Here is a 24,358-nt window from a genome sequence, read left to right on the forward strand (position 1 = left end):
GTTACCTCCTCACGAGGGCCCCGAACATGGGTAAAACCTCGTGTCATCTTGTGTGTGTTCTTCATCTCCCCCTCCTCCGGATCCCCCGGAGCACATCGGCCCCAACTTAAGCCATCCCATGGCAACTGTCTGTTCACCACGACGACACTGGGGACTGCTCCGTCTAACCCGGGGACTTCACAGTACAATCCGGCTGAAGCTATGTCGGTGGACAGCATGGAAGTTGATGAACCGGTTTTCGTTGTCCGAGAAGCACCTTCATGGGTACAACCAATCATGGCATTCCTGGTCAGCGGTGAGTTACCGGCTGAAGAAGTCTCGGCCAGGAGAATCCAGAGAAGAGCAAAGGCATATACCATTATCAATGGTGAAATGTACAAGAGAAGTGTAACAGGTGTGCTGCAGCACTGTGTTGAACCAGAAGAAGGCAAGGAGATACTCCGGGAAATCCACCAAGGAGAATGTGGGAACCACGCATCGTCAAGGGCCCTAGTGGCAAAAGCATTCCGGCATGGGTTCTATTGGCCCAGTGCACTGGAGGACGCCGAGGATATGGTCCGGAAATGCAACGGATGCCAGAGATACAGCAAGCAAATTCATACACCGGCTTCGGGCCTGAAAACAATCCCAATCACTTGCCCATTTGAGGTATGGTGCCTGGATATGGTCGGACCTTTCAAGCCGGCACGAGGAAACATGACTCATATTCTAGTCATGGTGGATAAGTTCACCAAGTGGGTAGAGGTTAAGTCAATCAAGAAATATGATGGGCACACAACTGTGAAGTTCTTGAAGGACATAATATTAAGATATGTTTATCCCCACAGTGTGATCACAGACAATGGCTCAAACTTTGCACAAGTAGAATTTGCTTGATTTTGTGAAGACAAGAACATCCGGCTTGACCTTGCCTCAATCGCACATCCTCAAGCCAATGGGCAAGTGGAAAGAACTAACGCTTTGGTCTTATCCGGAATAAAACCCCGGCTTATAGAGCCTCTGCAACGGACTCCGGGTTGCTGGATTGAGGAACTTCCATCTGTGCTGTGGAGCTTAAGAACCACGCCAAACCGGTCAACCGGATACACGTCATTATTTATGGTATATGGAAGAGAAGCGGTCATTTCAACTGACATAATCCATGACTCACCACGAGTAAAACTATACACCGAGTAAGAGGTGAAAGAGGCCAGAGAAGATGATGTCGATTTGCTCGAAGAAGCAAGAGAATTGGCATTGGCCAGATCAGCGATATATCAGCAAAACCTTCGACGCTATCATAGCCGGAAAGTGAACCCTCGGACATTCCAGGAAGGAACGGATGGAAATCTCCGTTCTCCTCTCTCATGGAGAGGCCCATAGGAACTGTGTGGAGTGCAGGCTGTGAACGATTGCCAGCTTAGCTCAATAATGAAAACGATCATCTACTACCTCCGTTTTAAGGAATAAGACGCACGCGTATTCCAAGACGAACTTTGACCATAAAAATTAAACAACAAAATCTTGATTATATTATATGTAATTAGTATCGTTGGATTCGTATTGAAAAACACTTTTTAATGATACTAATTTCATACAAATATTCTATTCCTTATCTATTTAAAGTAATTCTTGGTCAAACAAAAAACTCGTAAAACGAGGGCGTCTTATTCCTTGAAACGGAGGTAGTATGTAGTTTGGAACTGGAATCCAGCAACTCCCGTAAGAGGCTCAGCATGATTTGCCTTGTTGCCCAAAACAGAGGAAACAAAGTGAGCCCTAGTGTATCTCATCCGACAACACAGAGTCAAAGATGCTCCCTAAAGATCTCCATGAGCACACGGTGGAAACTAAAAGGTTGCTGAGGCATACTCACAATGGAAGTAGAACTTTTTTTGTTGGAAGTGGCGTACTTTAGATACTTCACTTTCCAAAACTACAGCCAAGTTTGTACCTCTCCGCCAGCTCCATTGATCCTTCACCACGTGCAGTCTATGATAAATTTTGTGCTTCAGTTTATGTTGTCGGAAATTGTTGGCAAATCCGTGATGGTGAGCACTTTGTGCAGAGATTGTCAGTTTAGCACTTCAGCTCAAGAATGACATGATATTGACATCTATCCAGGCAATATATATTTATAATTCACAGTTAAGAAGGCGGCTTCATAGTTCGACCTAGGAGACCAAAAAGTTCACAGCAGTGTATCAACTGTAAACAATGATTATTTCGGCTGGTCTGGATTATAGTGACGCATAATAATCAGATGCGCTCTAGAACTCTTAAATAAAACTGTAAGAAATACAAATAGGTCATGGATATTCTAGTTCAATAGCAGATATAACTATGTCTTGATGGATTCCCAATCCTTTATTTCTGATATACGGCGCATCTGCAAACTCAAGTTTCAAGTAGATAAAAAATAAGCCAGTACAGAATGTTGTATAATCAGAACTAAACATTGCAGCTATCTATGTATAAAATTGAGGCAGAGGTTGAATCAGAAGTATTTAGCATGAAACGGAAATCAAACCAAAACAGACAGCTGCAGATTGTGGCAAGTTGATATAGTGCTGCCAACCAAATTCAGACAATTTCACTTCAAAAGGAAAAATAAATCTAACTACAACCGATGAAACACAAACTCGAGTCTTATTTGCTGGGTGAACCCCATTCCATGCATAAGCTGTTTTCATCCTTCAAATAGCTCTCCCAGCATCTCCTCCAGCTCGTCGGGACTGCTGCTTCCGCCACTAACCTGTTTCTCTAGTTCCGGATGCCCTTTCAGGTAGTCACGGTAACCTGGAATGACTCTCTTGGTGATAGTTTCCCGTAGCAAGGATCGGAGTTGAGGGTCCGGAACCTTCCAGAACTTCTGAGCCTGGTATGTTTTATGAAATGCTGACTGGAATTTAGCCAGTGAAGATGTGTTGATCCAACGGCGGAGCAGTCCACGGAAATTTGATGTCGATATGCAGGACACCACATGTCCCCAAGAAACCTCGAGATAACTATCCATGTGCTTCTGACATTCAGGCATATGTTTAAGTCCCCAGTGGTGTACAGACAACAGCTCGATATCTAACAATGTCGATGGCTCAGACATCTGCGCTATGAAATAAGAATTGTTGAGCAGGAACAAGTACCTGAGGCTTGGATCCGAGCATAGCTCCGATTTTCTCTGAAGCAGATCCTTCAAATAATCAACTGAGTCGGATATGACTTCGCCAAGTTTTTCGCTGTTGTGGCACTGTGCGGACTTCTGCGTAGAATCCCGTGCTTTCTTCATCAACACTATGTAATCCACCAACCACTGAATGTTCCTGTGAACATCTCCTCCTCGCAGAATCTCTCCCTCCATAGCCCACAGGTCGTCATTATCCTCCAGTAACATCCCCGCCCCCTTCATCATGGTGGATATGGCACCAATTAATTTGTTCGATTCTCTGTCCAACGAGCCACATATATCCTTGAAAATGCTTTGGACTTTTGGAGAGATCACGTATATCCTAAATATGTCGTATGATGCACTAGAGACACAGATATATGTGTGTAGCACAGCCTGTAGCTTCTCCACCTCATAAACATCAACGACGGTGTCGACAAAGACAAGCATTGCTGAGATGCTCGCTTGTCCAAACCGTGCAACGGCAGCAACCGTTGACTCCTCGCCGACGGATTCGACCAGCTCCTTGATGCTCATGACAATTACAGTGAGAGCTCGGATCCACTTGTTGACCAATTCTTGGAGCGACCACGCGGACTTGTCTTCTAACTGGAGCTGCTGCCGTGAGGTATGGCCCTCGCGGCGTTGGAGAACCCAGTCGACGTCGAGCTCAACAAACCAAGCTTCAAGGGCACGACTCAGTTCGCCACCGTGCAGCTGCTGCTGTAAGGTATGGCCCTCGCGTCGATAGAGAGCCCAGTCGATCTCGAGCTCGACGGACCAAGTCTGCAGGGCGTTACTCAGCTCGCTATCGTATTTGAAGGCTTTGATGATGCGCTGGGTGTAGCCGTCGCTGACCATTCTTTGAGCAATCTTGGTGAGCTCGTTGGTGCCAAAGTCCACCGCGCCGGCGGAGCAGCCAGAGTTCTTGGACATGTCAGAACTCGAGGCACCGGAGGATCCGCTCTGACCAGACTGGGAGGAGAGAGTCGATCTGGTGCGCCATTCAGGCAAGGGGACGCTCCGGATCGAGTCGCGATAGGAAGTGCTCGGCGTGCAGGGAGCAGCGGAGACGGTGGTGCTCTCCTCCGACACGGAAGCAAGCTGCTTGGTCAGGCTGCTACTTACTTTGTGGATGGATGAATGCCCCTGGCGGAGCTCGCTGGTCCATGCCGAGCCGGAGATGTTGAACTGGTAAGAACTCGAAGCAGCAGCACCAGAGATGCTGGAGTAGTAGGATCCGCTCTGACCTGACAGGGAGGAGAGAGTCGATCTGAGGCCCCATTTGGGGCGAGAATTGTTGGGTCTAATCTTGATATATGTATCTGCATCTTTACTTCCGTATTGCATGTAGCTAGTATGAGTCAGTATCTTAAGTATGCAGATGTACGTGAGACACGTATAGCTGATGGCTTCAGCTGGAATGTATGGCGAGAGCGGCGTGAAGCCGGCGCCGTTGCCGTGTGAAGCGGTACCGCATGAATCCAGCAGTCTGCATGTTAGGTAGTCGAGTCGGTCAGGTTTAATCAGTCAAGAAAACTAGCTGTAACGTGTGTGTCCGAGTTCTGTGGATCTCAGCGTCAGTAGTGGCTAAGTGAGTTAGTCGTGTGTGCATGATCCATTAGACTAGCTCGTGCAGTTAGTGGTGAGCGTGGAGTTAGTGGCAGGGTTAGCTGTCTATTTATATCTTGTATGCATCAGAGTTGTAATCATCAAGTTATAGAGTGAAAGAGAAAAGACTAGGCTGTGCGAAACAGCTGGTCACCAAAATCACTCGTGTGCTGGTGTACGTGTGTTGTGCGAAACAACTACAGAGAGAGCTAGCTAGTTCGTGAGTTGAGAGAATCAACTCGATCATTTGGTATCAGAGCCGGATGACGAAGACGATGCCGCGCGACGCAGCGGAGACGAGTGGAGCCATGGTGACCGTGGGCGTAGGCGGTTCGGCAGCGGCGACGGCGGCGGCCGCCGGCAAGGTGCCGCTGCTGACGAGGACCAACTACGCAGCATGGTCCATGAGGATGAAGTACATCCTGCGAGTACACGGCGCATGGAGTGCCGTTGATCCGGACAGCTCGTCCAAGGAGGAGGCTGCCGGGAGCAAGGAGGAGATGGCCATGACCATCATCTCCCAAGGCATCGACGACGAGACGCTGCTGCGAGTTGCGCAGAAGGAGACCGCAGCGGAGGTGTGGGCGGCGCTGCGCTCCATGCATGTCGGCATCGAGCGCGTCCGGGAGGCGAGGATCCAATCCTTGCGTTCAGAATTTGATGGCCTCAAGATGTCTTATGCAGAGTCCGTAGATGATTTTGCGGCGAAGTTCACGATGCTCGTGGGGCGCATCCGCGAGCTTGGAGACCCGATGGAGGAAAAGTACGTCGTGAAGAAGCTGCTGCGGGTCGTCTCCAAGAAGTACATCAACGTCGCTTCATCCATTGGGCTGTTCTGTGACGTGAACAAGATGTCCATGGAGGAGGCCATTGGGTCACTCAAGGCGCATGAGGAGCTCCTCAAGGGGCAAGAGGAGGAAGGAGCAGAAGAGCGACTTCTCATGACCAGGGGACATGGCTCGCCGCGGGGACGCGGCCGTGGTCGTGGCCGTGATGGAGGGCGCAGGGACAAGAGTCAGGTACAATGCTACAACTGTGATGAATTTGGGCATTTTGCTTGGGAATGTCCTGAGAAGAAGAAGGAGGAGAAAGCCTTGTTGGCTAAAGGCTACGCCGACGACGAACCAGCCCTTCTTTGAAGCTGCGTGAAGAATAGATATCAAGATTAGGGGGTTGATTGTTGGGTCTAATCTTGATATATATATCTGCATCTTTACTTCCGTATTGCATGTAGCTAGTATGAGTCAGTATCTTAAGTATGCAGATGTACGTGAGACACGTATAGCTGATGGCTTCAGCTGGAATGTATGGCGAGAGCGGCGTGAAGCCGGCGCCGTTGCCGTGTGAAGCGGTACCGCATGAATCCAGCAGTCTGCATGTTAGGTAGTCGAGTCGGTCAGGTTTAATCAGTCAAGAAAACTAGCTGTAACGTGTGTGTCCGAGTTCTGTGGATCTCAGCGTCAGTAGTGGCTAAGTGAGTTAGTCGTGTGTGCATGATCCATTAGACTAGCTCGTGCAGTTAGTGGTGAGCGTGGAGTTAGTGGCAGGGTTAGCTGTCTATTTATATCTTGTATGCATCAGAGTTGTAATCATCAAGTTATAGAGTGAAAGAGAAAAGACTAGGCTGTGCGAAACAGCTGGTCACCAAAATCACTCGTGTGCTGGTGTACGTGTGTTGTGCGAAACAACTACAGAGAGAGCTAGCTAGTTCGTGAGTTGAGAGAATCAACTCGATCATTTGGTATCAGAGCCGGATGACGAAGACGATGCCGCGCGACGCAGCGGAGACGAGTGGAGCCATGGTGACCGTGGGCGTAGGCGGTTCGGCAGCGGCGACGGCGGCGGCCGCCGGCAAGGTGCCGCTGCTGACGAGGACCAACTACGCAGCATGGTCCATGAGGATGAAGTACATCCTGCGAGTACACGGCGCATGGAGTGCCGTTGATCCGGACAGCTCGTCCAAGGAGGAGGCTGCCGGGAGCAAGGAGGAGATGGCCATGACCATCATCTCCCAAGGCATCGACGACGAGACGCTGCTGCGAGTTGCGCAGAAGGAGACCGCAGCGGAGGTGTGGGCGGCGCTGCGCTCCATGCATGTCGGCATCGAGCGCGTCCGGGAGGCGAGGATCCAATCCTTGCGTTCAGAATTTGATGGCCTCAAGATGTCTTATGCAGAGTCCGTAGATGATTTTGCGGCGAAGTTCACGATGCTCGTGGGGCGCATCCGCGAGCTTGGAGACCCGATGGAGGAAAAGTACGTCGTGAAGAAGCTGCTGCGGGTCGTCTCCAAGAAGTACATCAACGTCGCTTCATCCATTGGGCTGTTCTGTGACGTGAACAAGATGTCCATGGAGGAGGCCATTGGGTCACTCAAGGCGCATGAGGAGCTCCTCAAGGGGCAAGAGGAGGAAGGAGCAGAAGAGCGACTTCTCATGACCAGGGGACATGGCTCGCCGCGGGGACGCGGCCGTGGTCGTGGCCGTGATGGAGGGCGCAGGGACAAGAGTCAGGTACAATGCTACAACTGTGATGAATTTGGGCATTTTGCTTGGGAATGTCCTGAGAAGAAGAAGGAGGAGAAAGCCTTGTTGGCTAAAGGCTACGCCGACGACGAACCAGCCCTTCTTTGAAGCTGCGTGAAGAATAGATATCAAGATTAGGGGTTGATTGTTGGGTCTAATCTTGATATATATATCTGCATCTTTACTTCCGTATTGCATGTAGCTAGTATGAGTCAGTATCTTAAGTATGCAGATGTACGTGAGACACGTATAGCTGATGGCTTCAGCTGGAATGTATGGCGAGAGCGGCGTGAAGCCGGCGCCGTTGCCGTGTGAAGCGGTACCGCATGAATCCAGCAGTCTGCATGTTAGGTAGTCGAGTCGGTCAGGTTTAATCAGTCAAGAAAACTAGCTGTAACGTGTGTGTCCGAGTTCTGTGGATCTCAGCGTCAGTAGTGGCTAAGTGAGTTAGTCGTGTGTGCATGATCCATTAGACTAGCTCGTGCAGTTAGTGGTGAGCGTGGAGTTAGTGGCAGGGTTAGCTGTCTATTTATATCTTGTATGCATCAGAGTTGTAATCATCAAGTTATAGAGTGAAAGAGAAAAGACTAGGCTGTGCGAAACAGCTGGTCACCAAAATCACTCGTGTGCTGGTGTACGTGTGTTGTGCGAAACAACTACAGAGAGAGCTAGCTAGTTCGTGAGTTGAGAGAATCAACTCGATCAAGAATAGCAAGACCTGGATGCGGCAGTGAAGTCAACGGTGCTCTCCTCCGGCAAAGAAGCAAGCTGATCCGCCATGCTGCTACTTTGTGGATTGATGGGAGCGGTTGGTGGGGGTGGGGGTTGCTGATATCGGCAAGGAGAGTGAGTGAAAAGTGCAGGAGCAGGAGACATTGGTCAAACCGGAAGCCGGGCGATGACGACCACACCGGGAAGTTGCTAGGGCATTCCACCCTGGTCGGCTGGCCACGTTGGCCCAGATCTGCCAGCTAGGCACAACCATCGGCCGGCAGGTACCTCTGCAGCTAGCCCGGTTCATCTCCTTCCGCCGCCGCTCCCGCCACCTTGTCTCGAGCTCTTCGCCGACCGCGCCCGTCGTCATCTCCACGCCGCGGCGCTGCCGACGACGCCGGGTGCCTCAAAGGTCGGTCAAATACGACAGCGTGGCGAGCTCCTTGGCAGCCAAATCGAGCGCCGCCGCGGCCAGATCGACCTCCACGGCCGCTGTCGCTTCCCAGCCAGGCCGAGCACCTTCACAGGCATTGCTTTCAGGGCGGGCGGACGAGCTCCCCGCTGGCCGGATTTGAGGTAGTGGGGCAGCTGCATGCCGGATTTGGGGCGAATCGTGGAGTTTTTATTTTTTTCTGTTTCGAGCATGGTCTGTTCTCGTGTGGAGGAAAAATCGCAAGGGAAGCAGGGAATGCGCAAAACAGGGTAACGGAACGTGCTGAAGTGGGCTTGGTTGGACGGGACATGGTTGCCACGGCGGCTTAGAGCAGACCCTCCTAAACCGCAAACTCCAAATACGCTTATCCAGAATACTTAAACGTGTTTTGCGGGCTGAAAAAACTGACGCGCAGCCTAGATACCGCAAAAAAATCTCCAAAACAGCATATTCCCTATAATGGCCCACAATTAACCTTTTATTTTTATTTTTTCCTCTTCTCTTCAACCTCCCGCCTGCGCCTCCCCCAGCCGCCCGCCAGCCTCCGCCTCCCGCCTGCGCACGCCCCCACCCCCGCCCATGCACGCCCCCAGCCGCCGGCGCGCGTCCTGCACGCCCCCAGCCGCCCACCTCCGCACGCCCCCCAGCCGCCGGCGCGCGCCATGCACGCCCCCAGCCGCCCGCCGCCGTGCGTCGCACGCCCCCCGTCCGGCTGCTCCGCCCCTGCCCTCAACCGCTGCTTGCTCGCCACCTTCCCGGCGAGCTCAGCCCGCTCCTGGCGCCGGCCAAGTGGAGGTCGACCACCGGCGAGCTCCATCCCCTCCATCTCCGCGTCCAATTTTGCCCCTGCCCAAGTGTGAGCCACACTTAGCCATTTTTTTACTTCTTATCACAAGAGGGGTGTATTGCTTTGCTCTCTTCCCATGCACAAGAGGTGTTCGATGAAATGCTTAAGAGGTTTTGCCACTTGAGTTCACACAAATCAAGTCACACTTAACTTACTTTTTTCTTCTCCATCGAGGTTAACAACTTTATCCTTTCATTTGTAATTGATAAAATGCATGTGTATATACATCGTTTCACTAATCGTGATCTTCTGTAATGGTCTTTGATAAGCTTAATTATATCATGCAGATGAATCGGCAATGGATGTACATTGACCGACGCTTTGATGAGTTTACTTCGGGCCTGAGTAATTTTATGGCCGTGGCTGAGGCAAACAAACATGGTGACTTCATGTATTGTCCATGTGTTAACTGTAAGAATATCGTAAATTACGCTCACTCGAGTACCATTCACGGCCACCTTCTGCGGAACGGTTTCATGCCCAGTTACTATTGTTGGACCAAGCACGAAGAAAGAGGGGTTATGATGGAAGACAATGAAGAAGAGGAAGAGGAGGATGATGACAGTTATCCCATGTTCCCTCAATACAATGAAGCAGAAGGCAATGAAGACAATGAAGCAGAAGATCAAGAGGCACCAGATGAGCCTGCTGTTGATGATCTTGGTCGGGCCATTGCTGATACAAGGAGAGAATGTGAAACTGAAAAGGAAAGGTTGGCCTTCGACCAGATGCTACAAGATCACAATAAATTGTTATACCCAACTTGCGAAGATGGCCATAAAAAGCTAGGCGAGACTACCTGGAATTGTTGCAATGGAAGGCGGAGAACGGTGTCACCGACTCGGGATTTGGAAAGTTGCTGACAATAATTAAGAGGAAGCTTCCAAGGGGTAACGAATTGTCCGCCAGTACGTATGAAGCGAAGAAGGTTGTCTGCCCTCTAGGATTAGATGTGCAAAAGATACATGCATGCATTAATGACTGCATCCTCTACCGCGATGAGTACGAGAATTTGGATGCATGCCCGGTGTGCACTGCATTGCGGTATAAGATCAGACGAGATGACCCGGGTGATGTTGATGGCGAGCGCCCCAGGAAGAGGGTTCCTGCCAAGGTTATGTGGTATGCTCCTATAATACCACGGCTGAAACGCTTGTTCATAAATAAAAAGCACGCTAGGTTGTTGCGATGGCATAAAGAAGACCGTAAGAAAGACGAGATGTTGAGACACCCTGCTGATGGGTCCCAATGGAGAAAAATCGATAGAGAGTTCCCGTACTTTGCAGAGGATGCAAGGAACTTAAGGTTTGGTCTAAGTACAGATGGCATGAATCCTTTTGGAGAGCAGAGCTGCAGCCATAGCACCTGGCCTGTGACTCTTTGTATATATAACCTTCCTCCTTGGTTGTGCATGAAGCGAAAGTTTATTATGATGCCAGTGCTCATACAAGGCCCGAAGCAACCCGGCAACGACATTGATGTGTACCTGAAGCCATTAGTCGAAGAACTTCTACAGCTGTGGTCCATAGCAGGTGTACCTGTGTGGGACGAGCACAAGCGGGAGGAATTTGACCTACGAGCACTGCTTTTCGTAACCATCAATGATTAGCCTGCTCTTGGTAACATTTCAGGAGAGTCAAACAAGGGATACAATGCATGCACACACTGTTTAGATGAGCTCGAAGGTGATTATTTGGATAAATGTAAGAAGGTCGTGTACCTGGGACATCGTCGATTTCTTAGGCATACCCATCACGTAAGAAAAAAAGGCAAGTATTACAACGATGAGGCTGGTCACCGGAAGAAGCCTCCCCATCGTGATGGTGTTGCTATATTTGGTATGGTCAAGGATCTAGAAGTAATATTTGGAAAGGGTCCTGGCGGACGGTCTGTTCCGAATGACGCAGCCGGACACGCGGCCATGTGGAAGAAGAAATCTATATTTTGGGATCTACCCTATTGGAAAGTCTTAGAGGTCCACTCTTCAATCGATGTGATGCACGTGACGAAGAATCTTTGCGTGAACCTGCTAGGCTTCCTGGGCGTGTACGGGAAGACAAAAGATACACCAGAAGCACGGGAGGACCAGCAACGTATGAAAGACCCCAAAAAACTGCATGATACAGATAAAGGACGTCATTACTCCAGCTACGCTCTTACAAAAGCAGAGAAGGAAATATTTTTTGAATGTCTGAGCAGTATCAAGATCCCGTCTAGCTTCTCCTCCAATATAAAGGGAATAATAAATATGGAGAAGAAAACATTCCAGAACCTGAAGTCTCATGACTGCCACGTGATAATGACGCAGTTGCTTCCGATTGCATTGAGGGGGCTTCTACCGGAAAATATTCGACTGCCCATTGTGAAGCTAAGTGCATTCCTCAATGCAATTTCTCAGAAGGTAATAAATCCAGAAATTCTACCGAGGTTGCAGAATGATGTGGTCCAATGTCTTGTTAGTTTTGAGCTGGTGTTCCCACCATCATTTTTCAATATTATGACGCATCTCCTCGTTCACCTGGTCGAGGAGATTTCCATTCTCGGTCCTGTGTTTCTACACAATATGTTCCCCTTCAAGAGGTTCATGAGAGTCTTAAAGAAATATGTTCATAACCGTGCTAGGCCAGAAGGAAGCATCTCCAAGGGCTATGGAACAGAGGAGGTCATTGAGTTCTGTGTTGACTTTATTCCTGACCTTAAGCCGATTGGTGTTCCTGAATCACGGCATGAGGGGAGACTAAGTGGAAAAGGCACGCTAGGAAGGAAATAAATGATATGTAGGGATGGGATTTCTTTCACCCAAGCACACTACACAGTTCTACAAAGTTCCACCTTGGTGGCTCCGTATATCAGTGTACACAAGAATTTTGTACGCTCCCAGAACCCGGAGCAGTCGAACGATTGGATTAGACGTGAACATATGTCGACCTTCGGTGGTTGGTTGCAAAAACATCTCCTGAATAACAGCACTATTGAAGATCAGCTGTACTTGTTGGCCCAGACACCATCTTCGACTGTATTGACTTTCCAAGGGTACGAGATAAATGGGAATACATTTTACACGACCACCCAAGATAAAAAGAGCACCAACCAAAACAGTGGTGTCCGCTTTGATGCAATTAAAAACAAAGGCCCAAATGACACATATTATGGTTACATAGAGGAGATATGGGAACTTGACTATAGACCTTCTTTTAAGGTCCCTTTTTTTAGGTGCAAATGGGTCAAGAAAACAGGAGGCGGGTTTCAGATAGACAAGTTGTATGGAATGACAACAGTGGATCTCAATAAGGTATAGAGACGAACCATTCGTCCTAGCCAAGGATGTGGCCCAGGTTTTCTATGTGAATGATATGTCTAGCAAACCAAGAAAAAGGAAACATAAGGAAACGAATACATCAAACGATGAGCCAAAGCGTCACATAGTTCTTTCTGGAAAAAGAAACATCGTGGGAGTGGAGGACAAGACAGACATATCAGAAGATTATAATAAGTTTGGTGAAATTCGACCCTTCACAGTGAACATTGACCCAAGCATCAAGTTAAATGATGAAGATGCTCCATGGTTACGGCCGAAGAAGGTTAAATGATGAAGATGCTCCATCATCAAGTTAATTGAAGAATGTTCATGGCACAAATGAGTATCTCAACATGGCAATCAATTTCCCATTTATTTTTGTGTAATCATGTAACTGTATGCATGTAAGATATTAAAAGTGGAGATGGTTGGCTTTTTGTACCATATATATAGAGGAGATGTAGTCGTTCACGGGCTTGCAGAAAAAAAATTCCGAGGCGCAACTTTCGAAGATGCCGTAGGGCGTGTGCACCAACGACATCTTCGAGAAGCTGCGTCACGGGAGATTTCCCAACCCTTTCCTTCATCCATGGGAATGAAACTCTGCTTGGCTTGTTGATCTGCTTGGCAAGGCGTATCGATGCTCCTTTTATAGGCACAACACCGCTTCTACTTTGTCTTGTTGCTTCGACAGGGCGTCGTGCGCTACATGCTTTATCTCATCGAGCAGTGCGTCCACCCATGCGTTCTTATCCTGCCGATATCTTTAGTCCCGGTTGCACCCACCAGCCGGGACTAAAGGTTACACACACGTCCTTATCCCACCGACAGTTTTGTTAGATGACAAAAAAACCATCTTTAGTCCCACCGACACATGGCCATCACGAACCACTACTACTTCGAGCTCACGCCAGAGCAGCGGAGGAATCCCCAGTGGCATCCCGACTACAGCCCGACTTGGGAAAGCTTCTTCATCAATCGGCGTGAGAGTGAGCTTGTCAGGCACGAGGAGGACGGCCCGCCTCGTTCGAACTTCAACAAGGCTGGCCGTCGGCTGTGGTGGCGCGGCCGGACTCTCCAGAGCGTCATGGCCTACCGTGGCCCCCGCCTGCGCTACCCTCAGTCCCAGCCCACGCGTGCTCACCCTCCGAGGTTCGACTACCGCGACCCCGATGCCAGCGACGACGATGTCGGCGACTACGACGACTACAGTGGCGACTACTATAGGGCTAGGCACGAGTATGACTGAATGACTCCAACAGTCGAATCTGGCCATGTATCTTAATTTTCAGTTTACCTATGTACTTTAATTCCAGTTCAATCGTAATAAATTTTTTATTCCCGCCCTTTTCCTCCCATGCGCCGTCGTGGCGGGAAACTTTCTCATCATCAGCGTCAGCCACGATGAAGCCTCCAGCTCTGGGATAAAAGGGGTATATAAACTAAATTTAAACTAAAACAATCGACAACGACTTTATTGAAAATATAATTAAAATAGATAATTAAACAACTAGTCTAGTCGATCTACTCGTCGTCGGAGGTTGTCTCGGTCCAAATGTCGTCCCACCGAGGGTCGTTCTCGGCCCAAGTTGTATTCGGGTTGTCGAGCTCGAACTCGGCGACGGCCCGACGATGGCGCCTGTCGGACCTGCGCTATGCCCTGAGCTCAGCGAAGAACGCGTCGGTGTTGTCGACGTCGTTGGGGAACTGCGCCCTCCACTGGCGCATCAACTCCTCATCGTGCTCGGCGATGGCGATCCGGCGCTGCACCTGGTGGTGGCGGCGATGGTCCTCGTCGTCGACGAGGCACGGCGTTGGCGCGAGGAACTCCGCCTCCTCTAGCGATTCGACGTCTGGAAAGTTCATGTCGCGTCGTGGCCGCCGAAATCGCCACGCGGCCGCGTCGTAAGCGCGCGCCACCAGCTCCGGCGTGTTGTACGTGCCGAGGGTGAGGCGGAAGCCACCGGCGCGCATCTCAGCGTAGAACCTACCGTTTGGACACGCTCGGACGCCACGGAAACCGGGCGAGCCGCGATGGCGCGGCGGCATCCCGGAGACGAATGAGCGGAGGCAACGGCGACATGTGGTTGCGCGCGCACGCGGCGCTTTATAGCACGCGAAGCGACGCGGTAAGTTTGGCGACGGGTGGCGCGGGGAAGCGGCGGGGCATGGCACGTGGAAGCGGCGTCTACACGTCGCACGCCGGCGGCGGCGGGGCGAGGCACGTGGAAGCGGCGGCGACACGTGGCACGGGGAAGGGACACGTGTGGCACGGCGGCGGCGGTGGCACGTGGAAGCGGCTTTGACACGTGGCGCGCGGAAGCGGCGGGGCATGGCACGTGGCAGCGGCGTCTACACGTCGCACGCCGGCGGCGACGGGGCGCGACACGTGGCACGGGGAAGGGACACATGTGGCACGGCGGCGGCGGTGGCCAGTACATGGCGGTGGCGGTGGCCAGTACATGGCGGTGGAGGTGGCACGGCGGCGGCGGTGGCGGTGGCCAGTACGTGGCCTTTTTTTGATTTGAAATAATGCGGGAACGAAATTTTTTTAAAAAATTGGACTTTGGTCCCGGTTTGTAACAGCGAAAAACGCAGCAAAATAGGCCTTTAGTCCCGGTTTGTATTACAAACCGGGACTAAAGGGAATACAAACCGGGACCAAAGGGGGGGGGGCGCCTATAACAGTTACCACTTCGTCTCCGCGGAGATCAATCCCGCGGAGACGAAGCGCAGACGCCGTCAGGCTGCCCAACTCACGCCCGCGCCGTCGCCGTCGCCGTCGCCGTCGCCGCGCACCACCGCCTCCGCCGCCGCCGTGCGCCAACGCCTCCGCCACCGCGCCCGCCCACCATGCCGCGCCGTCGGCCTCCTGTGCCGCGCGCTCCTCTTCGACGGCCGCCGCCGCCACCGCGCCTCCCTCCGCGCGCGGCGCCTCCTCGCCGTCCGCCACGCCCCCGCCACCTGCCGGCCGGCCGCCGCCACCATCTCCGCCGGTAAGCACCGCCGCCCCACCCTTCTCTCCTCCTTTTTTTCCTTTTTTTATTAATTTGTTAGATTAATTTGTTAGATTAATTTGTTAGGTTAATATTTATATGTTAAATAAAAAGTTAGAAACAATAGTTAGAAAAATTAGTTAGAAAAAATTAGTTGTATATGAGGGCGTGGAAGTTATGAGGGCGCGCGTGGGATTTCATACTCCGCGGCGGTGGGGCTTGTACGTGGCCACGCCCGGCGGGAGGTGGAGGCGGCCGCTCCTCCAGGAGATGGAGGCGGCCACGCCGGCTAGAGGTGGAGGGGTCCGCGCCTACTGGGAGTGCAAGGGGCCATGCCGGCGTTCATCCCCGTCGATGCTCGCGGCTCCATCTCTGCACCCGTGCTCCCCATGGACGACAACCACTACGCTCGCGACGGCGCCCCCAAAATACGGTAGTGCTGACGCCCCTGCCGGCGCCCCCAAAATAGAGTATGTAGTGCCAGCGCCCCCCATACGGTAGTGCCGGCGCCGACTAACATAAATAGGTCATCCTCCTCGCGAGGCGGGCCATCCCTCCTCGTGATCCACTTTAGTTTGGGTCGATGGAGGCGCCGACGGCGAGCCCCCGTGAGCGCAGCCAAGACGGCCTGCTTCCTAGCTAGTCGCCATGCTCGCCTCACTGCTGCTCGTCTGCGCCCCGCTACCGCTGTCGTTCCCGACCCCCCATCCGGATCGATAGATCCGGGGTCGTGGAACGCGGCGTCGACCCCGAACCCCGAACGCGGTCGTGAAATTATATGTTAGAAATAGTTGTTAGTAAAGTTATTTTATTTAGCACAATATTATGATTTTTTATTTATGTTAGTACATATATATATGATTTGGTTTCGTAGCTACGATGCCGCGACAGCCGCCGCGCCGTGGTGTGTCTATTCTGGAGCAGATGCAGGAGATTGGGGAGGTCCGGGACTGGGCTCTGCCGGGGTGGCACTGGGAGGTCTTAGCTTCCGGGGCGCGCACCTTGGTACGGAATCCGGGTCCTGTCGTCGACCCGGATCTTCTCTGGTGGAGGTCGCGTGGGCCACGGTCGTTTCAGAGGGAGCCGGCCCCGCAGGAGGTGGTAGCTCAGCGCATTACAGAGGAGGACTAGCACGTTCGCCGTTACATGTATGCGTTAGACACCATATCTAGGGGGGATGGTTAGTTTTCTGCATTATTCTTAATTTGATCATATGATGGTTCTTATAACTTGCAAGTCGTTGTAGAAAGAATGGAGGGACGACACATAGACGAGGCCCAAGAAGAATTCATGGCTAACCTCATAGCCAACGGTACTCTGGATGATGGCGACGACGATATTCCGGATGATGGCGGTGACGATGTCATCGCAACTTTTTTGAATGACTCCGGTGAGGGAGCGGAGAATATTGACCGAAGAGAAGATGGCTCCGGTGAGGAAGAACATCATAATGTCTCCGGTGAGGAAGAAGATCATAATGGCTCCGGTGATGGAACCGTAGTTATCACCGAGGTATATAAATTAAGCCGCTGCTGACTAGATGCATTAACTAATATATATATATTGACGATGAATTATTTCTTTTTAGCCCTCCGGATCGAGCAATTCTTCTGTAAAGTCGAAGTGAGGCCCGGCCAAATCGTTGGCCGACGGTGTTAGGCACGACATCCTCGAAATCGATCAGAGTGGCCGACCGATTGCTCCCGAGAAGTCTGCAAAAAAATTTATAAGTCAATGCGGAGTGCTTGTTAGGGACTGCGTCCCGATCACCGTTCGAGAATGGCACAAGCCGAAGGGACAAGAGCTGTCTGCAGAGGAAGCAGCTCAAGGTCTTTATATCGATGATGTAGCCAAACGCAGCATTCTGAACAAGCTCATGTCATATTTCAACATAGTACCTCCAGAGGAGGATGCCAATGAAAAGGCAAAGATGGAGAAGGCAGTCCGTGACTTTGCTTTGAAGAAGATGGCCGAACTATTCAAGAACCACAAGAAAAGATTGCGCGACCTTATCAAGAAAAAGAAGACTCCGGACAGTGAAAAGGTAAAAGATCACTGGGGCGAATTCGTGAAGTACAGCACGAAGTCAGAAGAATTTAAGAAAAGGTCGGCAACAAATAAGGCAAATATTGCGTTGAAGAAATATCACCAAATTTTGGGTCCAGGTGGATACAGGGCTAACCGTCCTAAGTGGCAGGCAGCTGAGGCGGAACTGGTCGGGAAAGGGATCCGATTAGGGACACACGGTTGGACCGAACGATCGAAGAAGTGGTTCTACGGGATTGGGGGAAGGTTGCACCCAGAAATAGGGAAGTGTATCTATAAGAAAGCACATCTGAAGTACCCCATTGAAGCCCTGGAACAAGCACATAAGGACGTGGAGGAGGGGAGGTTCCACCCCGAAAGAGAGAACGATGAGCTAACACGCGCCCTTGGAAACAAAGAACACGTCGGACGAACACGGGGCATAGAAGGCTCCGTTCCGTGGAAGTATGGATTTCCTGCGGAAAGGAAGAGATTTCCTGATAGAAGCCATGAGAGGAGAAAGGCAAGGAAAATAGACCGCATAGCGTCCTTAGAGGATTCTATGAGCGCCTTGAAAGCCCAATTTGCCCTAGTAACCCAAGCACTTACATCCCAGATGGCTCAGGGGCAGCATGTAGATCCTGCATTGGTCATGCTATCGTCCCGCTGCAATCTCAACACCGAAAAAGCAGTGTGGCTTCCACTCAGCAGGATAATGATGATGACCAGGTGGTCGAGCCTCCTCGCTACCCCCCCTGGGATGATCTCACTGAGAGCCGTCCTTGTGAGCTGCATGTTAAATGTTTCAACCTATCCTTCAAGGCAGCGGTCGGCATTCTCTTACCTACAAGGACTTACCATTGCCGTCCGGTCCAACACGACTTTGCTGTTGTGATGGTGGATGAAGTGATGAGAGATTATGAGCAGTTGGTCCTTGAGCAACCTGCAGGTGAAGATGGGGAAATCAAAGAACTGGGAGAAGCCCGTAGAACCACCGTGCAATGGCGGAAGGAGAATATTGTGTTTCCAGGTGAGAAGCCACCAAGCAGGCCGCCTCCTCCGCCTCCTCCGCCGCCTGCGCAGTCTCCTCCGCGTGATGATTCTCCTCTGCGCGATGATGATTCCCCTGTGCATGAGCAGTCTCCTCCGCGTGATGATTCTCCTCTGCGCGATGATGATTCCCCTGTGCGTGAGAATACTCCACCGCCTCCTCCTCCTCGTCAGGAGACTCCGCCGCCTCCACCTAAGCAAAAGAGGAAGCTAACCGCGGCACCTCCTACAGCTCCGAAGAAATCATCAACTCCGATGAGGGCACAGACTCCAGAGTTGTTACCACATCAGCAGACTGATGAGCAAAAGGCGTTTCTTGCGCCGAAGAAGATGTTTATACCACCGCATACAGTGAAGCACTTTGCCGAGACGAGAGCAAAGAAAGCTGAGTTGGCAGCTGATTATGACCGCTCTCTTGGACAGTCCTCTAGAGCGAGAAAAGAGAGAAAAATTGCCCAGCTTGGGCAACATGGTAATCAGTCGGTACCCCACTTCGTCGTGCATTCCTATGATGATCCAGCGACGGCATCGATGATCGAACGGGAAGCTAGAGGTCATGGAGCAGATGTACAGTACGAAGATTACTTTCCTACGGCTGAAGTCGTCGCCAACAAATATAGATACGGATATGATCTCATCAAACCTGGCCAGCTCGCGCGTCTAGGGACTCAGATGCGAAGGTTGCATGAATGGTACTTGGCGGCCTATCGAAGGAGTGATCGCTACCTCACGGTGCATCTTAGAGATGAGCATTACTTCCGGGGGCGGGAGGAGATAAACCTTGAGTTAGAAGAACTGTTTCAGTTATTCAATCAAGACGCCCTCGACAAATCTGTCATCAGTTTGCTACTGCCTGTAAGTGATTTATTTATGTAATTAAGTCTGTAGCTCAGCTCATTCATTTGCACTAACAATTATCCTCACTATCTTCTTTGTGTACGCTATATATTAATTATGCAGAATGAAGAAGCTCGAATACAAAAGAGGCAAGCTCCATGACATCGGGTTCATTGACCCAAACACAGTTCATGAAGTTATGGTTCGACAGTACCCCAAGAACACAGAGGATAACATGCTACTGTTTTTACAAAAGCAAGCAAACAAAGAGGATATATACTTTCCCTACAACTTCAAGTGAGTGTTATAACATACATTATGCTTGTGCAGCTTCCACTTTATTCTCGTAATCATTGAGCTATGCTTGTGCAGCTTCCACTTTATTCTCCTAATCATTGATCTTAAGAAAGGAGTCGTACTTGTCATGGACTCGAAACGTAAAGAACATGCGGAATGGGCGAACATGGCTGCCATCCTCCAGAGGTAATTTCAATCAATTTCGTATCGGCATCTTCATCTGTTCTAATTCGACGATATCATCAACTAATCAATAACTCATTTACTCATTTTTTCTTTGCCGGGCAGGGCTTGGAAACGGTTCATCAATACTGCTTTCGGGTAAATGGAAACCGGAGCTTACATTTAAAGATTACCCCGTAAGTAGTACTATATATATAGCTATGTCCGTGAATCTCTTTGATATTTTCTTTCAATACGATGCTTGATTATTCGTTTGATCGAACTATTTTTTCGTAAAGTGTATGAGGCAGGAATCCGGGAATAACTTATGTGGATACTACGTCTGCGACTTCATTCATGAGATGGCAAGTCACAGGGATGCGGAGGACGCTATACACCACACTCGTGTACGTGAACAATATTTCACAATTAATCTTATTACCATCAATTGTATTGAGTTCCATTCATATATATTGATCTCCTTTTTTTAATATAGATGATACGCCTGCGGGACTCTCTCATAACGGAGGATCGCATACGAGCAATTCAAGAGGAACTCGCGGGATTCTTTCTTAACGATGCCCTTGCCCCAAATGGAGAGTACTATCGGCAGTTCGTAGATCTTGAACGACGTAGTGGTTACGCATTATTGTGAGATAGATTTAATAAATAGGTCCGACTTTATATTGTAAATATGCATGCATTACGTGTACTGTTGACGATGTCTATATATTCATGACGATGTTTTGTGGTTTCTTGAATGATGTATGCATTGCTAAAACTCTGCCGCGGCAGAGAAACGCTGCTCCACCCTAAACCTATGCCGCGGCAGAGAAACGGCAATTTTCTGCCGCGGCAGAGACCCTCCTGTCCCGGTTCGTACTACGAACCGGGACCAAAGGTCCTCCACCACGAGCACCCTGGCCGCACCACGGGGCGGGGCCTTTGGACCCGGTGCATATTTGAACCGGGACTAAAGGGGGACCCTTTAGACCCGCCTGTTTGGTCCCGGTTTGGAAACCGGGACTGATGGCCCAAACGAACCGGGCCTAAAGCCCCGTTTTCCACTAGTGCTCGCTTTGCCAAAGGAAAACGTTTCGCATCCGGCGACCAATCGGAGCAAAAGATCGGTCGTCCGGATCGCTCCCTTGCTTGCCCCCTTTTGGGCCACCATCCATGCACGTACAGCCCACCACCACCATGGCCTGCTACGCTGAAGCCCACCACCACCAAGGTTAGCTCTGTTGAAGCCCACCACCACTCAGGCACCAAAAATATGTATCCACATTTCTATTACAAAATGGTATGGAAAACGCCAGATTTTCCTCGATGTTGCATACCTTATTTATTTTTGTAAATAACGCGCACAAGTTTTGTAGAAAAAGCACATGCAAAATGTTGTAATGTATGTATGGGTGTTTGCCACAAGTTTGTGGATTTTGTTGTAATTGTTTGTGTTTTTCGTTGAAATATATGGTGACTTTTATTGTCATTCAATTCTGTACCAAAATAAAATGTTGTTAACCACTTTTCCATCGCTACAAAAACATATGAATTTTTTTGTTGTAAATAGCCAAAAATAATATTGATATTTGCCGTTGACTATTGTTGTAAACGTCTAATTTTTTTTCTTGATTTAGTTGTTAATAATAATTGCTAATAACTTAATTATTTATTTTTGTTGTAATCAATTGTAATTTTTGTAGAAATAGTTGATAATTTTTTGTTGTAAATCAATCTAGATAAAAAAATTGTTGGTTAGCTATACTTTTAGTTGCTACAAAATATGTGGTATTTTTGTTGTAAATATTTCTTATTTTTGTAGATTTTACAAGATTTTTTTGTTGTAATCAATCTGCAGCAAAATAATTTTTTTGTTAAATCATTTTTATAACACTCCCTTTTTTGAAATTTATTGTATTAATTTGTTGTAATAGTTTTTTTTGTACGTAGAGAGACTGATTTTGTTGCAATACTCTGTAGCCTCAGGTATGTCCTTTGCTGTAAATATCTCGAAGGTTCGGGACAAAAAGGATACATACTTTCGGTCATGTGGAGAAGACTAGGACCGCGGGTTGATTCATCAAAATAGAAAGGGGCCAAATGTAAAAGTTCTGCTGTGGCTGATTCTAAGCGTCGGATCGCGATCGAACGGCCCGGAGAACGACCGATTTTTGCCCGAAAATCCGGCGACTGATGCCTAGTTAGCGGTTCCCTTTGCCAAACCGTGCAGACACATATATACATGCCTAGCACGGCCTGCAGCTTCTCTGCCTTGAGAAGAGGGACGGCAGCATCGACGAAGGCGAGCATCCCGGTGATGCTCGCTTTGCCAAACCGTGCGACTCCCTCCTGCTCGTTATGGTCGGGAAAGACCAGCTCACATATGCTGTGGACGATCACGGTGAGACCCCGGATCCACCTCGCGACCAAGTCTTGCAACGACGAGGCCGACTTGTCTTGGAGCCAGAGCTGCCCCTGTGAGCCATGCTTCTCGCGAATTTGGAGAACCCAGTCGACGTCGAGCTCCAAGAACCAACTCTCAAGCACACGATTCGGTTGGTCTGGAGATGCGTTGTTGAATGCCTTGACCATGCGCTGGGTGTACCCGTCGCTGACCATTCGGCAAGCGATAGTTTTGAGCTCATGGGTGCAGAAATCCGTTGGGGCGGAGGACTGTGCCGAACCGGAGGAGCATCCAGAGTCGTGCGACGGATAAGAGCCCGAGGTCCGTGAGCCGCTGGAGTAGCTGGATCCGCTTTCACCGGAGTGGGAGAAGAGAGTCGATCTTATCTGCGCTCCGGACACGGCGATGCTCCGGATAAGGTCGAGGTAGAGGCCGCGCGGCGGATAGGCAGCCGTGGAGCCGTCGGCGCTCTCCTCTGGCACGGTAGCAAGCCGCCCTGCCATGCTGGCTGCTACGGTGGGGATGGACGCTCTTTTCTCTGTGTGTGTGTGTGTGTGGATGGACGCCCTTGCTCCCGAGGAAACTATGAGAGGTGCAGGGCCGGGACAACGGAATGGGTACTATACGCCGGAACGCGTGAGGACGATTGACAAGTACAGGACCCGGGTGCCGAGTCAACGGGCAACACCAAATGATGGAGCGCCGAGGTAGAAGACGGCCAAACGAGCAGCCGTCGGATGCGTCGACCCGCTTCCAGGAGCTTAATCGGATGAATGGCAAACAAAAAAAGAAGGGACAGCAACAGCCGCTACTGACAGCAAAAACATCTCTACCCCCGGGCCACCGCCCCCTCCCCGGACCCTAAGAGCATCTCGAGTCGCGTCCCCCAAACCGTCCCCCAAAGGAATTTGGGACGCGCCGGACCAAAAAACGTTTCCAGCCGCGTTCCCCAAAGCCGTTTTTTGTCCGGCGCGGCCCGATACGGTGTCCAGCGCCCCGAGCCCATCCCCGCTACATAGGGGACGCTCCGGGGACGCCGGACACACCGAAAAGCGAGGCGGGGAGTGGCGGGGCCGACACGTCAGCAGCACATTGAATTTTAACCTAACCGTCGCCTACTTCGCGACGGAAGTTATTGGCGCACAGCGACGGTGCAGTTCCCGCAGAGGCGCACGGCAAGATGTACCTCCACATCGGCTGGGAGAAGTTCGCGCGCTACCACCGCCTCGAAGCCGGCTTCTGCTCGTGTTCTCCTACTTTGGCGACAGGGACATGAGCGTCAAGGTGTTCGACGAGACGCGTTGCCGCCGGCACTACCACGGCGACAACGCCGAGGAGGACGACGACTGATGAGTGTTGTTTCTTCGCAGCGAAAATATGCACGGAAGTTTCTGGTTGTTCTTCATCGGAAGAACCAACAGGGGCACCGTCAACAGCTGAATTTTCCAGTTTGGGTGACTGGGTGTGCCCTCGAGTGTTTTCTTTCTTGGCAGCGAACACACGGAACCTTCAATGCCCAGCCTAGTTAGGTTTAGTTATTTTGCAATATTTTATTTTTGTGTCAACCATGGTTCAAACTATGTATTAGTTTGTGGAAAACCATGTTCCAAACTATGTCTTCGTGTGAACCACGTTTCCAATTATGTATTAGTTTGTGGAATGTTTCTTCTCTTTATTGAAATAAAAATGCAAAAAAAAAGAGTATTTTAATGTTTGGGGGCGGCGTTTGGAGGACGCGACTGGGGAGCGATGTCCCCCAAACGCGGCACAAACAAAACATGTCCCCCAAACGCTCAATCCGGCGCCGTTTGGGGGACGGTTTGGGGGACGCGACTGGAGATGCTCTAAATAGGCGCCAGCACCGATACTCAATACAGGAAACAGGCAAGGTCCCGATGGCTAACAGACCTGAGTACCGTTGGCACAGGCTGTGCCGAGGGCTGCCATCAGTACTACAGGGCATCGGCACAAGGGAAGACGTCGGCACAGCCAACAAAGCCGCCGGCACAAGGGAAGA

At 50.5% G+C, this 24,358-nt stretch overlaps 1 protein-coding gene across 1 annotated transcript; it reads right to left on the bottom strand.

The window, feature by feature from the left end:
- Positions 1-2,581: 2,581 nt before the first annotated feature.
- Positions 2,582-22,923, bottom strand: LOC124678928 (exocyst complex component EXO70B2-like). Its single transcript, XM_047214782.1, has 3 exons — positions 22,617-22,923; positions 3,948-4,069; positions 2,582-3,839 (listed from the first exon to the last, which is right to left on the bottom strand). Exons 1-3 carry the CDS (start codon positions 22,842-22,844, stop codon positions 2,669-2,671), a joined length of 1,521 nt encoding a protein of 506 aa, XP_047070738.1. The 5' UTR covers positions 22,845-22,923; the 3' UTR covers positions 2,582-2,668.
- Between the last annotated feature and the right edge of the window lie 1,435 nt (positions 22,924-24,358).

The sequence above is a fragment of the Lolium rigidum genome, chromosome 7, assembly GCF_022539505.1.
Source record: "Lolium rigidum isolate FL_2022 chromosome 7, APGP_CSIRO_Lrig_0.1, whole genome shotgun sequence".
NCBI classification, from domain to species: domain Eukaryota; kingdom Viridiplantae; phylum Streptophyta; class Magnoliopsida; order Poales; family Poaceae; genus Lolium; species Lolium rigidum.

Bases quoted from the DNA above. Each gene is read 5' to 3' on its own strand.
- LOC124678928 (XM_047214782.1), bottom strand. From the start codon at position 22,844: ATGGCAGGGCGGCTTGCTACCGTGCCAGAGGAGAGCGCCGACGGCTCC. The intron at 4,070-22,616 runs GCACAGTCCTCC...GACATGTCCAAG, and splicing joins CTGGATGCTCCTCCGGTTCG to AACTCTGGCTGCTCCGCCGG. The intron at 3,840-3,947 runs GCTGAGTAACGC...TGGCGAACTGAG, and splicing joins GCCTTCAAATACGATAGCGA to TCGTGCCCTTGAAGCTTGGT.